This window comes from Equus asinus, chromosome 2, assembly GCF_041296235.1.
Source record: "Equus asinus isolate D_3611 breed Donkey chromosome 2, EquAss-T2T_v2, whole genome shotgun sequence".
NCBI lineage: Eukaryota > Metazoa > Chordata > Mammalia > Perissodactyla > Equidae > Equus > Equus asinus.
In genome coordinates this window covers 120256953-120280691 of record NC_091791.1, presented here as the reverse complement: position 1 = coordinate 120280691, position 23739 = coordinate 120256953, and the positions used below count along the sequence as shown (strand labels likewise).

The 23739-nt window shown below is 34.8% G+C and overlaps 1 protein-coding gene across 4 annotated transcripts in view; it reads left to right on the top strand.

The window, feature by feature from the left end:
- The window catches only part of OCA2 (OCA2 melanosomal transmembrane protein), a 361224-nt gene that overhangs the window by 191273 nt on the left and 146212 nt on the right, over nucleotides 1–23739 (top strand). For all 4 annotated transcript variants that reach the window (XR_011498067.1, XR_011498069.1, XM_044763429.2 and 1 more), the window contains one exon: nucleotides 3552–3679. Coding sequence is in view for 2 of the 4 variants with exons in the window: in XM_044763429.2 (XP_044619364.1) it covers nucleotides 3552–3679 (128 nt within the window). In the remaining 2 variants the exon portion in view is untranslated. The remainder of the gene's footprint in view (nucleotides 1–3551; nucleotides 3680–23739) is intronic.

Genomic DNA, 23739 nt, shown 5'->3' with positions numbered 1-23739 from the left:
TTTGACCTATGGGCTGTAGTTTGTCAAACTGTGCTGTTTGCATTTTCTAGAGGCTTATATAAAAGAATTACATGTAATATTTTTGCCCTGATTTTTTTTTTGGGGGGGAGGCGGGGTGTGGTGAAGATTGGACCTGAGCTAATGTCTGTAGCCAATCTCCCTATTTTTGCTTGAGGAAGATTGGCCCTGAGCTAACCTCTGTCCCAGTCCTCCTCTATTTTGTATGTGGGACCCTGCCACCACATGGCTTGATGAGTGTTGTGTTGGTCCATGCCCAGGATCTGAACTTGTGAACCCTGGGCTACCTAAGCAGAGTGCGAGAACTTAACCAACATGCCACCAGGCTGGCTCCTTTGTCTGGCTTCTTTCATCAGCATAATTATTATGAGATTCATCCATGTAGTAGTGTACATCAAGAATTCATTCCTTTTTATTTCTTGAGTAGTATTCTATGATTTGAACATGCCACAACTTGTACATCAGTTCACCTGTTGATGGACATTTGGATTGTTTCCAGTTTTGGCTATTACAAGTTAAACTACAATGATCACCTGTATTCAATTCTTATATTATCATATGCTTTAATTTCTCTTGAGTTAATACCTAAAAGTGGAATATTTGGATCATATGGTAGATTTATGGATAATGTTTTTAAAAACTGCCAAACTGTTTTCCAAAGTGGTTGTGCCATTTTATAATTCCACCAGTGCTATCTGAGAGTTCCAGTTCCTCCAAATCCTTGTGAACACTTAGCTTGGTCTGCCTTGTTGCTTTTACACATTCTAAGGTATGTAGTGAAATGTCATTGTGGTTTTACTTTGCATTTCCCTAATGACTGGTAGTACTGAGCATCTTTTCATGTGCTTATTTGCCATCTTTATATCTTCTTTCGTGAGATGTCAGTTAAAAATATTCCCTATCTTAATTGGGTTGTTTCTTTACTTATTGTTGAGTTTTGAGAATTTTTAAAAATCTATGCTGGATTTGAGTCCTTTATCAGATAAATAATTTGCATATATTTTCTCCTTGTCTGTGTCTTATCTTTGCTTTTACTTAACAATGACTTTTGAAAAACATGGATTTATAATTTTGATAAAGTCCAATTAATGAAAATTTCATTTTATGAATTACACTTTTAGTGTTGTATTTAAAACACCTTTCCCAATGTCAAAGAGATTTTTTTCTATGTTTTATTCTATAAGTTTTATAGTTATAAATTTTACATTTAGGCTTATAATCCATTTAGTTAACTTTTATATATGATTCAATAAACAGATCAATTAAAAATTTTTTTTGCGTGTGGATATCCAGTTTTTCCAGCACCATTTCTGGAAAAAATGGCTCTTTCTTCACAAACTGTCATTGAACCTTTGTTGAAAATCCATTGACCATCAATATGTGAGTGTATGCCTGGACTCTCCATTGATCAGTTCGACTGTATTAATTCAGTACTACACTGTTTTGATTATTGTAGCTTTATAGTAAGTCCCGAAGTGAAGTAATACATGTTCTCCAACTTTGTCCTTCTTCAAGGTTGTATTGGCTATTTTAGGTCCTTTACATCCCCATGTGAATTTTAGAATGAGTTTGTTAATTTCTACACAAAAAAATGGCTGGCATTTCTACAAAATATTCTTAGGAAAAACTAAAGAAGACCTAAATAGGTTGAGATAAACACCATGTTCATAAATCAGAAGACCTTATATTATTAAAATGCTAATTCTTCCCAAATTAACCCATATATATATACTTATATCCCCTCAAAGGTGCCCACACTCAAATTCTTGATGTTAATGTCTGTGTATGTTATGTTACATGGCAAAAGGGACTTTGCAGGTAGAATTAAGGTTATAAGCCTTAATATAAAGAGATTTTCCTGGGTTATCCAGCTGGGCCCAATGTAATCACATAGGTCCTTAAAAGTGGAAGTGGAAGACAAAAGAGTCACTTCGAGAGATGTGACAGAAGAAGAGGCAGGAGAGATTTGAAGTGTGAGAGGGACTTGACCCACCATTGCTGGCTTTGAAGATAGAGGAAGGGGGTCATGAGCCAGGGAATGTGGGTGGCCTCTAGAAGCTGAGAACAATTCCTGGGTGGCAGCCAGCAAACAAGTGGGGACTACAGTCTTACAGGGGCAAGGGAGTGAATTATGTCAACAAAGTGAATGGGCAAGGAAACAGAGTCTCTCCTAGAGCTTCCAGAAAGGAATGCTGCCCTGCCAACACCTTAGCTTTGTCTTGATGAGCCTCTAGTCAGAAACCCAACTAAGCCCAGCATACTTCTGATGTATGAAAACTCTGATATAAGAAGTAGGTTTTCTTTTAAGCCACTGTGTTTGTGGTAATTTGTTATAGCAGATATAGAAAACTAATACTTTTTCTACGTCTGTAGAATCTGTAGTCATGTCACTGATCTTATTCTTGATATTGGCAATTTTTGTCGTCTCACGTTTTGTCATATTCAGATTGGTTAAGGTTTGTCAATCTTCTTGATCTTTTCCAAGAGCTAAGTTTTGGTACCGTTGGTTTTCTCTAATATTTTTCTATTTCATTGATTCCTGCTCCAATCTTTATTATTTATTTTCTTGTACTTATTTTGGATTTTATTTGCCCTACTCAGGAAAAAAATGAACAGACTGTTTGAACAAAAACTTCATGAAAGAAGATATATGGATGGAAAATAGGCATATAAAAAGGTGCTCAACATGATTAGTCATTAGGGAAATGCACTTTGAAAGCACAATGAGATACCACTTCATAACCCTCAAAAATCAAAAAGGCTAACCAAGTATTGAAGATGTGGAGGCACTGACGTTCTTATACACTGCTGGTGAGATTGTAAAATGTTACAACAATTTTAGAAAACAGTTTCACAGTTTCTTAAAACATAAATATTCCATAATAATAACCTATCATATGATGCAATCATTCTATTTCTCTGTGTTTACCCAAGGGAACTGAAAGCATATGTACCTATAGATAATCATATATGAGAGTTCATAGCACATATATTTGTAATAGCAAAGCACTGGAAACAGTGTAAACATCTATCAATGATGAATGACTGTGCACATTGTGGCATAGCCATACTGTGGCGTGCTACTAAACAATAAAAAAGAATGAACTGTTGATCCACAAAACCAACACTAACCAATCTTAAAACATTTGTGTGGAATGGAAGCAGTCAGATAAAAATATACATGTGGTGTGATTGCATTTCTGGAAAATACAGAAAATATAAGCTCATCTATAGTGAAAGGAAAGAAATGAATCATTTCCTGTGGGTAGGCTGGGGTGACAGCAGGAGCTAGAGGGATACAAGGACGTGGGCATGAGTAAACTGCTGGAGGTGGAGGATATGTTCATTGTCTTGATTGTAGTGTTGGTTCATGGGTATATACATTAGCCAAAATATTAATTGTACATTTAAAATTTGTTCATTCTGCAGAATATCAATTATCCTCAATAAAGAAAAAAACAATCAGATGATGAAAATTAATTAGTGTGTTAACAATTGAATTACATCTGCACGTCCATTTATTTGTTTTTCAGGGTGGATTGCTATTCTGGGTGCCATCTGGTTGCTAATTTTGGCTGATATCCATGATTTTGAGATAATTCTACACCGTGTGGAATGGGCAACTCTTCTATTCTTTGCCGCACTCTTTGTTCTGATGGAGGTAAGACTTTAGACCTTTTGCAATATGATCTTTTACCTGATTTTTATATTCATATTTTATTTAGTAATGAAGAAAACCTAAGTCTGTAAGTCTTTCCACATATTCACTAAGTGAAAAATGATGAAGGTTGTAATTAGACTATTTTAAGTTAAACCAGCTTTTATCTCAGCCACCTAAATATTTATGATAAAATTATTTGGTGGTTGTTTTTTTTCCCCTTCAATTAATCTTGTGGTTTGTAAACTTGCAATTTCATTTACTAGAAAGAAGAATTTGCTCTAAGTTGAGTTTGGAGCAAAATGACTCATTATAGCAAGTTTACTGGGTAATATTGTCTTGATGATCTATTTCATTTTATGTAATATTTAAGTAAATATTCTGTTATCATGGAAAAGACTATATCAGAGAAAAGAGTGAATAATATATATTTTTTATTATAGCTGTTGTTACAAAATTATTCACAATACTTTTCAGTCTAGCGACTTGATTTATAAACTTGTGTCCTCCTCAAATACAGAAGTGTATGGATGTAGAAAAATACTGCTGTCCAAAGGATCCCCTCAAGCACACCAAATGTCTCACATTAATTACCTTAACTTTATGACAACAGACTCATTCTGTTTACATTGTTATCTGGGTTAAAACATTGATACTATTTTTTTTCCTAATTTTTTAAAAATGGGTCCCATATTTGAAATTTATGTCTTTACTCATGATTGATTGTGTAGATGTAATCAGGTGACTCATGCAGGCCCTTCAAACCTGTCAGGGAGTTGTGAATTATACTCTATGATCTTGATTTACTACTCAAAAACTTCACCTTTTCTTTTCCAAGTGTTTTTACCACATTGAACGCATAGACTGTGGAGGGGAAAATTCTGGTTACTGTTTTCATGATTGGACTTGAATATCTCTGCCTCAATTGCATGTTTACTCTGGGTGTAAACTGCTATTTCATCTGAGGTTTTGGTATATTTTCCTCAATTTTATATTTCACGTTGTGTTGATGGAGTAAATATTGAAATTTTTAAAGCAAGTTTATTGAGATATAATTTACATATCAAAATTCACCCATTTTAGGTTTACAATTCATAACTTTTAGTAAATTTAGGATATTTCCATCACTGCAAAAAGATCCCTCATGCTCATTTACAGTCAGTTCTGGCACTCAACACCAGCTACAGGCAATCACTAAACTTCATTCTACCTAAGGATTTGCCTTTCCTGTACATTCCATCTAAAAGGAGTCATATACTGTATAGTCTTTTCTGTCTGGTTTCTTTAATTGGAATAATGATGTTGAGGTTCATCCATGTTCTAGTATGTATCTTTAGATCATTTGTTTTATTGCTGAATAGTATTTCACTATATAGATATGCCATACTTTATTTACCCATTCACCAGTTGATAGACATTTGTATTGTTTCCAGTTTTGGCATATTATGAATATTACTATCAAAATATTTGTGTACATTTGTGTATAAGTCCTTGGCTGGACATATATTTTCATTTCTTCTGGGTAGATGCTAGCTCTTATTATAAGTTTAGCTTAAGAAACTGCCAAAATGTTTTCCACAGTGGCTGTACCATTTTACGTTCCCACCAGCAATGTAATAAGATGGCAGTTTCTCCACATCCTTGCTATCACCTATTGTCTTTCTTTTCGGTGAGGAAGATTAGCCCTGAGCTAACATCTGTGCCAATCTTCCTCTATTTTGTATGTGGGATGCTGCCATAGCATGGCTTGATGAGCAGTCTGTAGGTCCACACCTGGGATCTGAACCGGCAAACCCTGGGCCACCAAAGTGGAGTGAGTGTGCAAACTTAACCACCATTCCACTGGGTCGGCTTCCTGTTGCCCTTATTTTTGACTATAGACATTCTAGTTGGTGTGAAGTGGTATCTCATTATGATATTCAGCATCTTTCCGTGTTATTAGCCATTTCTGTATCCCCTTTGATGAATTTCTATTCAGGTCTTTCCACCATTTTCTATCTGGATTGTTTGCCTTTTTATTGAGTCATAAGAGTCCTTTATATATTCTGGACAGAAATCTTTCGTCAGATATATGATTTGCAAATATTTTCTCCCAGTCTTTGGCTTTCTTTTCATTTTATTAATGGTATATTTTGAAGGCAATTAAAAAAATTTGGGGTGCTGGCCCAGTGGCATAGTGGTTGAGTTTGTGCACTCTGCTTTGGCAGCCTGGGGTTCACTGTTTCAGATCCTGGACACAGACCTATGCACCGCTCATCAAGGCATGCTGTGGTGGCATCCCACAGATAAGTAGGACTGACAACTAGGATATACAACTATGTACTGGGCCTTTGGGGAGAAAAAAAGGAAAAAAAAGAGGAAGATTGGCAACAGATGTTAGCTCAGGGCTGATCTTCCTTAAGAAATAAAACCTAAAAAAATAAAGTGAAGGGCAATGTTTAAAAAAATTTTGGTACAAGTTTTGCATTTCTTATGTTAAATTTATAATTGTGGATTATATTCTTTTTGATGATATTTTGAATGCAATAATTTTCTTAATTTCATATTCTGATTGTACATTGCCATTATATAGAAATATAATTAATTTTTTATATTGATATTGTGTCCTGTGACCTTGTTGAACTCATTTATTAGTCTAGTAGTTATTTTTGGGTTCCTTAGAGTTTTCTTTCATGTCATCTGCAAATAAAGACATTTCAATTTTTCTTTTCTGATCTGGATGCCTTTAACTATCTCACACTCTCTCCCCCTCTCTCTCCCTCAATTGCCCTCCTGTTTTTTCTTCTCTTTTTTTCTTGTCTTGTTGAATAGAACCTCCAGTTCAATGTTGAATAGAAGTGGTAAGCACTGACATCCATACCTTGTTCCTTATCTTAGGGGAAAATAATTCAGTTTTTCAGCATTATGCATAATGTTAGTTGCAGGTTTTTTTATATAAGCCATTTATCAGGTTAAGAAAATTATGATATGGTTTAGTTTGTTGTGAATTTTTATCAGAAAGGTATATTGGATTTTGTTAAATGCTTTGTTTGTATCTATTGAAATGACTATGTGATTTTTATTCTTGAGTCTACTAATTTGAATCTATTAATATCATATACTACATTAGTTGGTTTTCAGATGTTAAATCTACTTTGCATTTCTGTGATAAATCTCGTGTGGTCATGGTGTATGATAAGATGTTGAAATCAGTTTGCTAATATTTTGTTGAGAATTTTTGTGTTTATATTCATGACGGATATTGGTCTGTATTATTATTTTCTTGTGATGTCTTTTTCTGGCTTTGGTATCAGTGTAACACAGAATGAGTTGAGAAGTGTTCTTTGTAGAAGAGTTTGTGAAGAATTGCTTTTAAATATTTAATAAAAGTGTTCAGTAAAGCCATTGGGTCCTAGAATTTAATTTGTGGGAAGGTTTTGTGTTTGTTTTACTAATTCAATTTCTTTGGTCTATTCAGATGTTCTGTTTCTTCTTGAGTAAATTTTAGTAATTTTTTCTTCTGTGAATTTGTCTATTTCATCTAAGTTGTCTAATTTTTGGCCTAAGTTGTTTATAATGTTGCATTACAATACTTTTTATTTCTGTGAAGTCATTAGTGATGTCCTCTCTTTCACTTCTGATTTTGGTGATTTGTGTATTCTCTCTTTTTCTTCTTGATCAGTTTAGGTAAAGTGTGACAGTCTTGTTGATCTTGTTTTAAAAAAGCAAATTTTAATCTCGTTGATTTTCTCTGTAGTTTTTTGTTTTCTATTTAATTAATTTCTGCTTTAATCTTTATTATTTCGTTTTTTCCAATTGTCCTTGATTCAATGTTTTCTTTTTTTCCACTAGATTCTTAAGGTGGAACCTCAGGTTATTGACTTGAGATCTTTCTTATTTTCTTATATAAGCATCTAAAGCTATACATTTCCCATGAGCATCACTTCTCTGCATCCCTTAAATTATGTGTATTTTTCTTCATTTTAATCTAGTTCAAAATATTTTCTAATTTTCCTTGTAATTTTTGTTTTTTTGACTCATGGGTTATTGAGAAGTATGGGTTACTTTTTTTGTGAGAAAGATTGGCCCTGAGCTAACATCTCTTGCCAATCTTCCTCTGTTTTGTATGTGAGACCCTGCCACAACATGTCTTGATGAGTGGTATGTAGGTCTGCACCCAGGATCTGAACCTGTGAACCCTGGACTGCTGAAGCAGAGCACGTGAACTTAACCAGTACGCCACCAGGCTGGGCCAAGAAGTATGTTTTTTAAGTTACAAATATTTGAGGATCACCCATATTTCTTTCGTTTTTTAGTTTTTAATTCAATTCAATTGTGGTCATAGAACATATTTTGTGTCATTTTAGTCCTTTTAATTTTATTGAGACTTGTTTTATGGTCTTGCATTCAGTCTTTCCTGGGGGAGAATATTCCAGTTGTGCTTGAAAGTATGTGTATTCTGCTGTTGTTTTGTAGAGTGTTCTATAAATGTCAGATATGTCATTCTTAATAGTTTTGTTTAAGTCTTATATGTTACCAATATTCTGTGTAGTTGTTCTATTAATTATTGAGAGTGGGGTATTGAAGTCTTCAACTATTATAGTTGAATTGTGTATTTTTCCCTTCAGGTGTGTCAGTTTTTGCTTCATGTATTGGGAGGATCTGTTGTTAGGTACATATATTTTATAATTATTATATCGCTCAAATGAATTGAACTTTTATCATTATTAAATGTCCTTTTTCTTTAGCAATATTTTTCTGTTAGAAATTATTTTGACTGATACTGATATAACCACTTCAGCCTTCTTTTGTTTACTATTTGCATGGGCTAATAATGGGATTTAAACAAAATCCAGTCTAACAGTTTTTCTTTAGATTGAAATGTTTAATCCATTCACATTTAATTAGATTATTCATATGGTTAAGTTTATGCCTGCCATTTTGCTATTTGTTCTCACTATGTCTCATTTATTTTTTGTTCCTCTCTTCTCTTTACTGCTTTCTTTGTGCTAAATAAATATTTTCTTGTGTACCATTTAAATTCTCTTCTGTTTCTTTTTTTACACCATGTTTTTGAATTATTTTCTTATCGGTTACTGTAGGGGATAAGTTATGTACTTTAATTTACTGCAGTCTACCTAGGATTAATAGTAACTTACTGCCAGTAAAATGTAGAAATCTTCATCCACTACACCTCCAGTTTTCCTCCCTCTTTTGTGCTTTTATTGTCACATATGTTATATCTTTGTTATATGCCTAACATACAGTTTTATCATTATTATTATTTTATGCAATGTATTTTAAATAAAGAGAAGAAAATAAAAAATATGTTCATAGTCTTTTATATATCCAGGTATTTACCTTTTCCATGGATATTTATTTCCTTGTATGAATTTAAGTTGTCATATGGTGTCATCCTGAAGGAATTCCTTTAGTATATCATGTAGAGTAGGTCTGCTAGCAACAAATTCTCTTAGTCTTTGTTTGTATGTGAATGCTTTTATTTTGCCTTCATTTTCAAAGGATAGTTTTGCTGGATCAATAGAGAATCCTTAGGTGATAGGTATTTTTTCTTTTAGCACTCCAAATCTATCATCCTACTGCCCTCTGGTCTCCATTACTTCTTAGGAGAAGTCAGCTTTTAATCTTATTGTTTTCCTCCTATGCATATGGAGTCATTTTTCTGTTGCTGCTCTTGAGACTTTTCTTTTTCTGTCTTTCACTAGTTTTACTATGATGCATCTAGGTGTGACTCTCTTTATGTTTATCCTACTTGTGTTTCTTTGAGCTTTTCAGATCTGTAGGTTAACTTTTAAAAAAGACCAGTTGAGTAGTTGGATAGTTTCTGGTTATTATTCCTTCAATTACATTATTCTCCCTCTCTTTTTCTTTAAAATATGTTATTCTCTATTTCTGGGACTCCCATTGGCCATGTTAGTTCTCTTGATGGTTTCTCACAATTCTTCAATATTTTGTTCATATTTCTTCATTTTTTTCTTTCTCTTCTTCAGATCAGATAATTTCTATTGATATATCTCCATCTTCACTAAGTCTTTTTATGTCGTCTCAAATCTGTTGTGAGTTCCTCTGGTGAATGTTTTATTTCATTCATATTTTTCAATTCCAGAATTTCCATTGCAGTCTCTTAAAAATAATTTTTATCTCTTTATGATATTCTCTAGTGAATGCATCATTGTCTTCATTTTTCAATTCTTTAAACATGATTTTCTTTAATTCTCTGAACATATTTAAAATTCTTCTTTGAAGTTTTTTGTAAGTCCAACATCTATGTCCCCTCATAGAAAATTTCTATTGATTATTTTTCCCCCTAGAGTATGGGTTATATTTTCCTGTTTTTGTTGAAAACTGGAAATTTTAGATAATATATTTTAGCAACTCTGGCTGCTGATTTATCTCCCTGGGGGCTTGTTGTTGATTCTATTTATATGAAACCATTATAAAAGTCCTTTTTTGTCTCTAGAAATAATTTTTATCTTAAAGTCAATTTTGTCTGATATTAGCATAGCCATGCCAGCTCTCTTGGTTATTGTTTATATGGTATATATTTTTCCATCCTTTTACTTTCAACATATTTGGATCTTTGAATCTAAAGTAAACTGCTTATAGATAGCATATAGTTGGGTCATATTTTTTTAAAAAATCATTCAGCTGATATCTGCCTTTTAATTGGTGTGTTTATTTCATTTGCATTTAATGTAAATACTGAGAAGATAGTATTTATGTAAACCATTTTCTGTTTGTTTTTTATATGTCCCTTTGACAATCTTTTTTCCTGAACTCTCTGTTAATGATATTTGTCTCTGTGGATATCACACTTAGCTGTTAGATGCCACTAATTCCCAAATAATTGCTCTATTGGTTTTTTTTTTCTTTTTTACAATACCCTGGGTCATAAATTTCTCCACAGTGTGGTTCAGTTAAATTTGCTTCCCTTTGCAAGGGTAGTTTTTGAGGCTAGTCTGAGGTTTATTCTGACCCTAGAAAAGTTCTTCTTTGCCGTCTCTTTTCCTGGTTCCCTCTGGTAAACTAGCTGGCCTATAGCCCACGTTGTGGCTCTCTTGAAGCTATCAGCCTCCTCTTAATTCCTTACCATCAAATCTCCATTGTTTTTGGAGTACCCTGAGGCTTGAACTTCCCCACACTGTGTTTTAAATAAAGTTGGTTTCTTTTGGGAGAGTTTCAGAGCTCTATTTTCTTGTGGGCTGCCTCTCCCCCTGGGCAAAATCTCAGAATCACTGCTAAATAGGTAGGGCCGGGGGTAATGGCCTGCTTCTCTTGGAATGACACCTTTGCTGTATAAATAGAGCAATGAGTGAGGGCAGTAGTCTCTGGTCTTCTAGCCTTGCTTCTGCTGGTGTGGAACTTTTACCCTCCAAGTGAGCAAGGGTGAGGCCAATCAGGGTCCCAGTATTCTTGCTCTGATGCACCTCAGGTAGAACTTACACCCAATGAGTGGGGGCTGGGCAGAGGAAGAGAATCCTTGATTTCTTGGCCAAACTCTCTTGGAATTAGACTCTGTAACATGGAGCTGGGGAGATAAGGAATGCTAGTAGCCTGCTCCTGCCAGGGAGATAACTGTGGTTCTCTTGACTGTTCTTGGACTTACCAATAGAGTATCGCCCATGCTGAGCTTGGGATGGGGAGTGGGTTATAGTTCAAGTGCCACTGACTCTTATTGTTCTCATCAAGATTTTCTTGAATATATGTTATCATTGGCTGTATCCCCTTAGGATAATTTCCAGAGACTTTGATTAAAAAAAATTTTTTGCCACCACTTATGGTTGTTGTGCTGGGAAGTGGGACTTCAGAGCTCCTCATCTGGCCATTCCAAAGTTAAGCTCCCCTATATCTGTTTTTATTTATTTCTCTGTTTATTTCTGTTTTCCTTCTGACGTCAATGATTTGTGATTTCCAAAGCTAGTAATAATTCCAAAACAATGTGAATTATGTTAGCAGCTGAGTTTTCCTTGAGGGGTATTTCAAAGTTTATTTATCTCTAACATAACAAAGTGGTCTACAGCAAAGTAAAACCAATTAAAGTGGACTTTAAAATTGACCTGGAATGTTTCACAAATACAATAATGTTTCTGTATTTTTTCTCTGTGTGCATATGTTTAGATACATTAGCTGGGTAACATTTTCTAGTGTTCATTTTATTTTCCTATTTCTTCTTTGAGGCCAGAGTAATAATTGTAATAATAAGGGTACTCCCAAGTTGGTAGAGTCCTCAGCATACACTCTAGGAGCTGATGAGAGCTGGAGACCAACCCCTACCCCTAGCCTACACTCCATGCTGAATCTTTTGGGACCATGCTGGTGTTTCCTTACCACCCAATGCTTTATACCGCCTTATGTAATTGTGGATATGAGAGTAATAATGGTTCTTTGAAAAGAGTTACATGATATTTATTTTCTTTGATATTTAATTTATTTGTAGACAATTTTGGGCTCTTTAATCCTTTAATTTTTTCTTATGTGTTCATTATAGCTCATTTCATTCTCTCTAATTGCCGCTTGTTTTTCTCTTCGCAATTAGGAATGACAAACTGGACGTATTGATTTAGTTACCTTGATTAGTTATAGCTCAGTTACTTCTCATTATATCCATTTTTCTGTGGCAGTATCCTAGTGATAAGAATCAGGTAGTTTCTGCATATGGGCACTAAGTTGGGAGAATTTGTCTAGATGTTTCCTTTAGGATCTGTATCTTAATCATTCAGATACATGAAGCATTAATTATATTTATCTCAGTAAGTCAGAATAGAATTTTTTTTTTTTTGAGGAAGATTAGCCCTGAGCTAACTACTGCCAGTCCTCCTCTTTTTGCCGAGGAAGCCTGGCCCTGAGCTAACATCTATGCCCATCTTCCTCTACTTTATATGTGGGACGCCTACAACAGCAGGGCGTGCCAAGTGGTACCATGTCCGCACCCAGGATCTGAACTGGCGAACCCCGGGCTGCCGACAAGCAGAACATGCAAACTTAACTGCTGTGCCACCGGGCTGGCCCCCAAGTCAGAACAGAATTTTATAAAATTTACTTACATTGATTTTTAAAAATTTTCTGGCAACTATAGGAGTATAATATGTTTTAGCCGAGAAAAAACAGATTTCGTTTGTGCCTGAAATTAATTTCAACAAAACCACCCAGCAAGGTTGCTGCTTTCTAAAAATCAAAGAAAATTCTGAAATAGATTTTGGTTTAGGTATTAATTGAAACAGGTGATTTTGGTGCAGAAATCAGCAGGAAGGATTTCTGACTATACCTAAGAGACGCATCCTTGCCTTAGTTTCCAAGCTCTGTGTTTTGACTTGAGTTCTCAGCTGAATATGTTTCTCTATCATAATTACTTATATATTGCTGACACCCTATCATGAATTTAGAAAGTCACAGAGGACTGAGATTGTTATTATTGCATTTCAAATTTTGTTCAAAAGATTGTACAAATTGTGGTTTTCTGGGAGGTTCAGTGATTCTGCAACTTGACTAGTTTAAAGTGTGGGGAATTTAGAATTAACCAAATCGCCATGAAGTGTAACCTTAATGAAGCCAATTCAGATGAATGCCTTCCCCAGTACAGTGCTGAGGGGCAGCCCAATGCTCATTTTGACAGGCCCTGGACCCAGAGGAGACAAACGACTGGGCAAGATCATCTGACTATCCTTTTTGGAAATAGAAAAAGCACTGTTAGGAGCCACTTTAAGACTCAGATGCTGTCAACTCTGTGTTATTTCATCCCCAAATACTCTTGTCGATTTTGCTCCCACTCATTCCCACTCAACAGGGCCTCACTCTGCTCTTCCTCTCCATGACCAGTCTAAACAACTTCATTGACCTCAACCAGAACCTCATTCTAGGTGGATTCAGCCTCTGGCATGATGATGAAGTGCATGGATGGGAAATTTTCTCCCATGCTGTAAGCACCACGGCACCATGAGAACACTCCAGTGGGCACACTCAGGCGTGGTCTGTGCACAAACCCCAGGTCCAAGGATGACGCTTAGTATTCAAATTAACAGGTTATATTTATCATAATATTCAAGAGCACAAATTTTAGCATCAAAGAGACCCATGTTCCAGTCCCAGTTTTGCCACTTTCTAGTCATGAAATTTTAGACAAGTTACTCATTACCTCTAAGCCTCAATTTCCTTATCTTGAGAATAAGTTTACTAATTTCGCAGTGTTGCTAGTGAAGAACGAAGAAGATTGTATATTTAAAGTCCTGAGCCTCATGTTGAGCTCACAGTTGATACTCAAAAAATGCTTTCTCCTCTTTTTTTAATTAATAATTTTAATTAAAAGCTTAGTTCAACATATTCACATATGAACCCACTGTCAGCCTGGAAAAGTGTGATGTATTGTATGGAGAGGTCCCAGGCAAACTCTTGGACCACTCAAATCTCACATACCTGGCTCCCCTGCCCCAGTAGCCATTCCCTTCAGACTGGCTTGCCCTCATCTCGATACCTTGGCCCGAAATCCTTGTTTCATAACTAATATCGGATACCTACCTTTGACTCCTTCCAGATTTTGAAGATTTCTTGACCCTTTTCCCTGCAATTTTGGACCTGAGTTCTCTTGCATACATTTTGGGTCTAATATCTCTTGTTTCATGTGACCACTGATTCTGAAACATGCCCCACTCTGAAGCATAGATAGTGAGTCAGCACTGTTCTGCTTTTGAAAAGCAGTGGAAGACATTTGGGTCTATTAAGCTATGTTGCACTGACTTCCATTACCAACATCAGATTGTCTTCTAGATGGTAAAACCATAGAGGACCTGGTACAAGGAAAACTATAGATATCTTGCCCCTTGGAATTCAGAATCAATTTTGAGTCTCTCTAAATTTGAGAAATTAAACCTGTTTTCCTTAGATCTAGAGGCCTTTAAAGTTAACCAATTCCTTAGTCTCTGCTAAGGAATATTATCTGACTTATCCTATTGTTTTATAGGGATTTGAAATGTTAAGTGGCTTTTAAAGCTATGTTTAAGATTGTCTGGATGAGTCTTACAGGTAGGAGTATATAAACAAGTTCGGTATAGAAGTATTTTCCCTTAAAAGAAGAAAATTTGGAATAAAACTGTCTTGTTCTGACCTGATGGACACATTAAATATCTGAAGATTTTTGTTGCAGAGTTTTGGCCTCACTTTCTCCCAGGTTGTGGCCATCTCTTCTTAGAACAATAATTTAATAGCTTTAGGGAAACCTCTATTCAACATTCCCACAGATAGAACCCTGCAAATAAGAGCTCAGAGTCTAAAATTTCAAAACACATAGGGAAACAATTCATCATGAATGAGGTATTTTTAGGTTGTAATATCTTAGAAATGGTGAATAAAATGTTTAAGGTGAGGTATTTCATATAGGCAGTCTTTCCCTTCTTTTCCTTGTATGCTTTCTTTGAAAAAACAACAAGGAAATAGGGAGAATTTTATGTATTAGTTCTAAACACTAAAATAATTTTAGACTTCCAGAAATGTTATAAGAATAGAACCCATCACCATGAGGTACCCATCACTCAACTTCCTCTAAAGTTAAAAAATTACATAACCGTAGTAAAATTATCACAACATGAAAATTAACATTGGTACAGTAATAGTAACTAAACTACAGACATGATTCAGTTTCACCAGTTTCTTCCTGATTGCTTTTTTCTGTTCCAAGATCCTATCCAGAATTCTACATTTCATTTAGTTGTTGTGTATCCTTAGTCTCCAATCTGTGATAATTCTTTAGTCTTTCTTAGTCTTGGCACTTACTTTGTAAGTGCTTCTCAATTTGGGTTTATCTAATGTTTCCTCACGACAATTTTGAAGTTATGCAGTTTCAGCAAGAGTACCACAGAGGCCCTTCTCAGTGCATCATATTGAGGGGTACAGATATTCGCATGTCTCATTATTGGTGATGTTAACATTGGTCACTTGGTTGATGAGGTATCTGCCAATTTTCTCTACTGTAAAGTGGAACATTGATAAATTATTTTGTGGGGAACTACTTTGAGACTAAGCTAATGCCATGTTTCTCCGCAAACATTTCACCATTGATTTTAGCATTCATCAGTAGCTCTTTGCCTCCAACAATTATGACTGTCGTATTTACCTAATGATGATTTTGTATTATCCTTATTCCTTCTACATTTGTAAACTGGAGTTCATCTGTAAGGAAGAGCTATCCTACTCCTTTGTTTATTTAATTACTTATTTGCATCAGTAAAGGCTCATGGATATTTAGTTTACTCTATGAGTTACTACCCAATACTATCATTGTTTACTTTCTTGCTCAAATTGTTCCAGTTTTGGCCATTGGGAGGAGCTTCAGGTGGCTCTTGTGTTCTTTTGACACACCCTCATCCATTTTCAAGCGTTTCCTAATTTTCTGGCATCACAAAATGTTCCTGATTCATTTTGTATTTTACCTGCCCCAGTCCTGGAGTCAATTGCTTCTTCAAAGAATTCTCTTTCCTTTTATTGGCGAAATGGTATTTAGAAACAAAGATATGAGTGCTGGGTGTGCTTGTTGCAATTTAGGTGTTCATGATTTTAAGCCCTGCCAGGAAGCAGAGCTGGGCATATGTGTTTGTGTACTCACACACCCATATCTGTTTCTATATAAGTCTATTTGTCTGTATCTTTTAGTTCATATTGACACCTTGAGTCCCCATCCAACACCATAATGTTCATTGCTTCTTGCTCTCATTATCTACAATATATTATCTATGGTATTAATAGGTCTGTTTCTCACAGGGATATGGGTTAGTGATATAACTAGTTTAGGTGTATGCTAAGACTGAACAGATGCATGTGGGTGGGATGGGGAACTGGTTCACAATGTAATCTAAAGGAGATAAATATCTCCTTTAAAATACCCAGTGATAATAATATACAGGAAAATGGAAGCCATTTTTATTCTTTATCCTGATTAACTTGAGGTACTCTAATGAGGAAACACTTGATTGCACTATGACCTCCTTGAGTGATGTACAGCTTGGTTCCACTCTCACTTTTTTTTCTGTTTAATATGCAAATGTGAGTGTGCAAACTCTGTGTTTGCATAAGCTAACTTAAAATGAATTTAAGTACAGTTTTTATGAAATATTTCTATTGAAATAAATTACTTAAAAACAAAAAATTACCCTCTTTTTAATAATCTGTAATAAATTATTCCAGAGGTGATATAATTCCCCTGTAAAACCATCTGGGCCTGGTTCTTTTTGGGTGGCAGACTAGTTATTCAGTAATGCTGTTTCTTTGGAAATAGGTCTAAGCTTTCTAAATCAAATGGGGTCAGTATTGGTAATCTATTTCTCTAGAGAACTGTCCATTTCATCTCATTTTTGTTTTTAGTTTTTTTCTTTAAGGAAGATTAGCCCTGAGCTAACATCTGCTGCCAATCCTCTTCTTTTTGCTGAGGAAGACTGGCCCTAGCTAACATCCCTGCCCATCTTCCTCTACTTTATATGTGGGATGCCTGCCAGCATGGCTTGGCAAGCGGTATGTAGGTCCACACCCAGGATCTGAACTGGCAAACCCCGGGCCGCTGAAGTGGAGTGTGCAAACTTAACTGCTATGCCACTGGGCAGGACCCTCATCTCATTTTTGAAATTTATTTTCACAGAGACTCCCAAATTAGTCATTTATGATTTTTAAAAATTTCTTCTCTTTCAGTGATTATTTCCTTTTTATACTTTCTTATTTTGAATATTTGTACTTTTTCCTTTTTTTCCCTTCATCAGTTTTGCTTGTGGTTTGTCTACTTTAACGTTTTTAAACAAACAAACCAGGATTTGGCTTATTAATTAGATCTGCTGTTTTTCTATTCTCTATGTCATTAATTTTTGCTTTAACTTTATTATTTTCATCCTTTATTTTGGTTTACTTTGTTCTTTTTCTGGTTTTTGAATTGGGAATTTAATTGTTTCATTTTTATCGATAAAGTGTTTAATGAAATGATTTTCCTCTGATCACTGCTTAAAAATGCATCCATTAGATTTCATTAGGCAGTGTTTTCATTGTTATTTTTTTTAATTATAATTTCTGTTTGTATTTTCCCTTTTCCTCGAATTGTTTTAATAGGTTTTTAACTTTCCATATAGAAAGGCCATTTCTGTTTTAGTAATTTCTAGTTTTGTTGCATTGAGACCAAAGAGTTTCTTTTTTTTCCTAATATTTCTACTTGGTGGAAGTTACTGATGTTTTCTTTGTAACCTAACATATCAACAATTTTTCTGAATGAACCATGAACACAGAGAAGAATTTATATTCTCTATTTTCAGGGTGTTGTGTTCAATGTAAATTCATAATACCTTTCTTACTGATTATGTTGTTTAAATTTTTTATCTTCTTACTTTTTAGTTCATGTAATTGGTCTTATACTGGATGTGGCATATTTATGTCTTCAATTATTGTGTTTCAGTCTTTGACTCTCTGTGCATCTCTTGTAGTTTTGCTTCATAAGTGCTTTTTCCCTGTTATTTAGTGTATAAGTATTCATAAGTGTTATATCTTATGATGTTATGAAACAATGAGATTTTTCTATTTTTGTCTTTCATTTCCTCTCATTTTTAAAAGTTGCATTATTTCTACTTTGTCACAATATATAATGATTTACTATTAGTCTTACACCTAATGCACATATTTGTTTTAATCTTAGAGGTATATGTAAATAACTGCTGGCCATTAGTCCTTTTGCTGAAGTTTTCCCAGGAATAATTGATTGAATGAAACTCATTATCTAGTGCAAGGGTCAGCAAACCATGGCCTGTGGACCAAATCTGGCATGCTGCCTGATTTTGCAAATAAAGTTTTATTGGCACACAGTCATACTTATTGATTTATTGTTAATGGCTGCTTTTGTACTACACTGGCAGAGTTGTGTAGTTGCAATAGAGACTTAATGGCCCACAGAGCATAAGATCTGTGGCCTAATACAAAAAAGTATGCCTGCTCTAGGAGATTCCTTAGAAAAGGCTAATGGGCACTTGTGTGTTGAAAATCATTTTTATATAGCCTTGATATTTGAAATACAGCTTGGCTGGATTTAAATCCTTAGTTTAACCTTTCTCTCACTGATTTTTTTTAAAATGCTGTTCCATTGTTGCCTTGTTTTCTATGTTGCTTTTAAAAGGCCTAGTGTCAGTGTAATTCTGTTTTTACCCGTGAGCCTTGATGATGTTATATTTTTCCTTGATATATAATAGTTTTATTAGAATGTGTATCAGAGATTTTAGGTGTTTTTATAGGCTAAGAAGAATGATTTGAGGTACATGGTTTTTGATCCCCTTTAAAAAGCATTATTACACTTTGTTAGGAGAAATAAGATCAGGATATATTGGAGACTAGGAAAAGTGATTATCTTTTGGGGAAGGGTTAGATGCAGAATAGGCTGCAAGTTAGATTTCTCAATATACAACTTATATCTAGTTTTGTTTTGAAATATAGGAATGTATTATATGCAAAAATAACATTAAATTTAAATGCAAAAAAGAACTAAAAGACATCAGTCACATCTAAGTGGTCCTATATTGACATTTAATTTGCTTGCACTTGCATATTTTTGTCTGTATGCCTTTGTTTATGCTTTTAATTCTTCTATCTTTTAAAACATTTCTTGGAAGACTTGGTTCCTTATTTGGAAAGAAACCAATACTTAATTTATTATTTTTCACAGTACTTAAGACCAAATTTGTATTTTACTTGTTGTAATAAAGCTTTTTCATGCATAACTTTGTTTTTCTAAAATAAATTGCAATCAATGGTATTTTGATCTGCTTTTGGATATATCAGAATTTTAAATGCGGGGAACATCTAACATATGTAGATGAGTAGAACAGAGACATATAAGGGGCAATCAATTGTCATTGATCTTTAAATTACAGAGAATTTGAGATCCAAGGAGTGTCAGATGCACATCTTTTAGCTTTGTTTCCTGTTTTCTGCAGTTTCACAAGTTTCTCAGAGCAGTGTTTGCATAATTACTTTTCAAAGTTGCATGTTTCCCTCAGTCTCATGTTTTCCTACAAAATATTTTTCCACCAAAGAGACCATTACAAACTACCTCTTGAAAGTGCTATGGGAATCTTGAATATTAACCATAGTTTAAACACCATTTAGAAAGCTCTCTCAGTGCTTCTCCCCCACAGTTTAAGATAATTTGATAAGATTTCCTACTTTCCACTGTTAAGTTCATTCTTTTCCCTCTTTTATACAATCCAATATCAGTTTGTTCCCAGACCCAAAAGGCTGCCAGTGATAGGTAGTCAGGGCCTGAGTGGATTACATAGCTGCATCTGCTACCCCTCTAGGTTTTATATCCAGGATTTGTATGACCATTTGGAGGGACCTGCACCACCATCTGTAGCTTCTCTTAGGTGACTGTTTGCCAAGCACAGCTCTTCTGGTCCTGAACCTGGCAGCCTCAGTGAGGCGAGTGGAGGGATCATGGCCAGGTGTTCCGTGACCTTCCCCCATCCCACCTCTTGACTCTGAAGTACTCTTTCATCTGGCAGTTGTGATGATGACCTTGGTCTGAGGGCAGATTCTGTTCTGTCCCTACACCTAGCTGACCTCTGGGGGAGTGTTCCTTCTGCCCCATGCTTTCCACGGGCCCTCATCTTCACTCCTCCTGTTGGCCAAATGCTGATGTTGAAGTCCTCTGTACAATCAGGATGCTGAGGCAGCAGGCTTCTGTGCAGCACTGAGTGGGGCCAGACTGGTTTCTCCTTAGCTTCCTCTCCTTTGGGTAGTGGAGACAATAGAGGTATTTGCCATTGCCCCAAGGTGTAAAACTTGGAGCTAAGTTCCAGTGAACCAGAAAAAGGACCTTATATCTTGAAAGGTCCAAATCCTAAAAGGCAGTGGTTGTTGGTGCTATTGGCAAGACATGTTTGTGTCATGGACTTATTCCATTCTCCTCATGTTTCTCCACCAAGTAAATGGTAAGATTTTTGAAATTTAAAGTGCTCCATTTATCATTATTTAATGACCTTCTTTGTCTCTGCTAATTGTCTTTACTTTGAAGTCTACTTAACAGATATTAATATAATCACTCCTGCTTAAAATTTTTTGTGTGATATCTTTTCCCATCGTTTTACTTTCAACCTTCCTATATTACTGAATTTGAAAGGAGTTTCTTGCAAACAACATATTGGCTTATTTTTTTTAATCCACTCTGCCAATCCTCTATATTTTAACTGATATCCTTAGATAATTTGTATTTAAGATAATTGTTGATATATTGGTACTTGAAGGTGCCATTTTAATGACTTATTTTCTGTTTGTTTCCTCTGTTTCTTGTTCCTATGTTTCTCTTTTCTTGAATTCCTGTGTATTGGGACATTTATTTTAAGATTATATCTTCATTTATTAACAGTATTTTTGAGTGCATCTCTTTGTATAGTTTGTGTAGATATTGCTTTGAGGATTACAATATACATATTACTTATTAGAGTTTACTGGTATCATCATTTACCACTTTGAGTGAAGTATGGAAACCTCACTTCCATTGAGGTTTCTTTATCTTATCCATGTTTCATATCATTATCTGATGGTATTATAATTTTTGTTTCAATCATCAAATATGATTTATAAAATTCATGAGAAAAAGGGTAGTCTATTGTATGCACACATATCTTTACTCTTTCAGTTGTTCTTTTTCCTTCTGGATGCTCTAAAATTCTCTTTATAATTTCCTTTGTATTTGAAGTCTTTTAGCCACTATTTAAGGGTAGGTCTGGTAGTGATACATTTTTTGTTTTCCTTCACTTGAGTGTCTTTATTTACTCTTCATTCCTGAAGGATAGTTTCACTGGATATAGAATGTACAGTTGAAGGTCTTTTCTTCAAGCACTTGGAACATGTTATATCATTTCCTCTGGCCCTTGTGGTTTCAGATGAGAAATCTGCTGTCATTCAAATTGATGTTCTCATATACATAATACCTAGTAATGTCTGAGTGCTTTCAAGATTTTTTTTTTATCTGCAGTTTTCAGAAGTTTATGATGTGTCTTGGTGCAGGTTTATCCTGTTATCAGGTTCCTGGGGTATGCTCAGCTTCTTGAATCTACAGATATGTGTCTTGTGTACAGGTTTGTATCTTTTGCGAAATTTGAGAATATTTCAGCCTTTAGTTCTTAAAGTACTTTTTCAACTCCAGCCTTATTCTCTTCTACTTCCAGGATTCCAATTACATGAATATTAGATCTTTCATTATAGTCCCACAGGTCTCTGAGATTCTGTTCACTGTTTTTCAATCTATTTTCTGTCTGTTGTTCAGATGGGGTGAATTCTATTGATCTGTCTTCAATCTCACTGATTCTTTCCTGTTTCATCTCACTGTACTATTAAGCCCATACCAAGAGTTTAAAAAAATTTTCTATTGTATTTTTAGTTTCATAGTTTCCATTTGATCTGTTTTTTTAACTCCACATTTTTGTGGCTTTTCTGGTTTTCTTCCTGCAGTTGATTTCTATTTACATACCTTTGTGGTCAGAAAAGATGGTTGATATTATTTCAGTCTTCTTCAATTTATTGAGACTTGTTTTGTGGCCTAATATCTGACCAATCCTGGAGAATGATCCATATGCATTTGAAAAGAATGTGTATTCTGTGGTTTATGGATGGAATGTTCTATATATATATCTACTGAGTCCATCTGATCTAATGTGTCATTTAAGGCCACTGTTTCCTTATTGATCTTCTGTTTGGATGATCTATCCATTGGTGTAAGTGGAGTGTTAAAATCCCCTACTATTATTGTGTTACTGTCTGTTTCTCCTCTTATGTCTGTTAAGAATTGCTTTATATATTTAGGTGCTCCTATGTTGGGTGTATAGATATTTACAAGTGTTATATCCTCTTGTTGGATTGTTCCCTTTATCGTCATGTAGTGCCCTTCTTTGTCTCTTGTTACAGTTTTTGTTTTAAAGTCTATTTTATCTGATATAAGTATTGCTACCCCCTCTTTCTTTTCTTTGCCATTTTCATGGAATGTCTTTTTCCATCCTTTTGCTTTCAGTTTGTGAGTGTCTTTAGGTCTGAAGTGTGTCTCTTGTATGCAGCATATATATGGATCTTGAATTTTTATCCAATCAGCCACCCAGTGCCTTTTGATTGGAGCATTTAGTCCATTGACATTTAAAGTAGCTATTGATAAAAATGTATTTATTGCTCTTTTACTTTTTTCTTGGTGTTTTAGTAGTTCTTCTCTGTAACTTTCTTCTTCTCTTGCTCTCTTCCCTTGTGGTTTGATGGCTTTCTTTAGGAATATGTTTCATTTTTTTCCTCTTACTTATTTGTTAATTTATTATAGGTTTCTGGTTTGTGATTATCATGAGGTTTCTATATAATATTCTATGTATATAGCAATCTAGATTGAGTTGATAATCTCTTTAGCTTGACCTCTTTCTAAGAGCTCTACTCTTTACTCCCCTATTCCCACATTTTATGTTTTTCAAATCATATCTAATCTCTCATTTTGTGTGATTTTGTGTGTATCTATCCATTACCCTCTTATCACTGAAACAGGTAATTTTAGTACTTTTTGTCTTTTAGCTTACATATTATCTTCATAGGTGGTTAATCTGCTACGTTTACTGTATTTTTGCCTTTACCAGTGATTTTATTGCCTTTTTTTTTTTTTGATAATTTTCTTATCCCTATTTGTGGTCTTCTCTTTCCCACTTAAATAAGTCCCTTCAGCATTTCTTGTAGAACTGGTTTCTTGGCGATCAATTCCTTTAATTTTTTGCTTGTCTGGGAAGCTCTTTATCTCTGCTTCCATTTTGAATGATAACCTTGCTATATAGAAAGGTAAGAGCATAAGGCTATCAGCAGACTTCTCAGCTGAGACCCTACAGGCTAGAAGAGACTGACATGACATAGTTAAAGTGCTGAAAGGAAAAAAACCTACAGCCAAGAATACTCTATGTCACTTGTTGCCTTTCTCTTGCCACTTTTAGGATTCTCTCTTTATCTTTAATTTTGGACATTTTAATTATAATGTGTCTCAGCATGGGTCTGTTGGTGTTCGTCTTGTTAGGTGCTGTCTGTGCTTCCTATCCCAG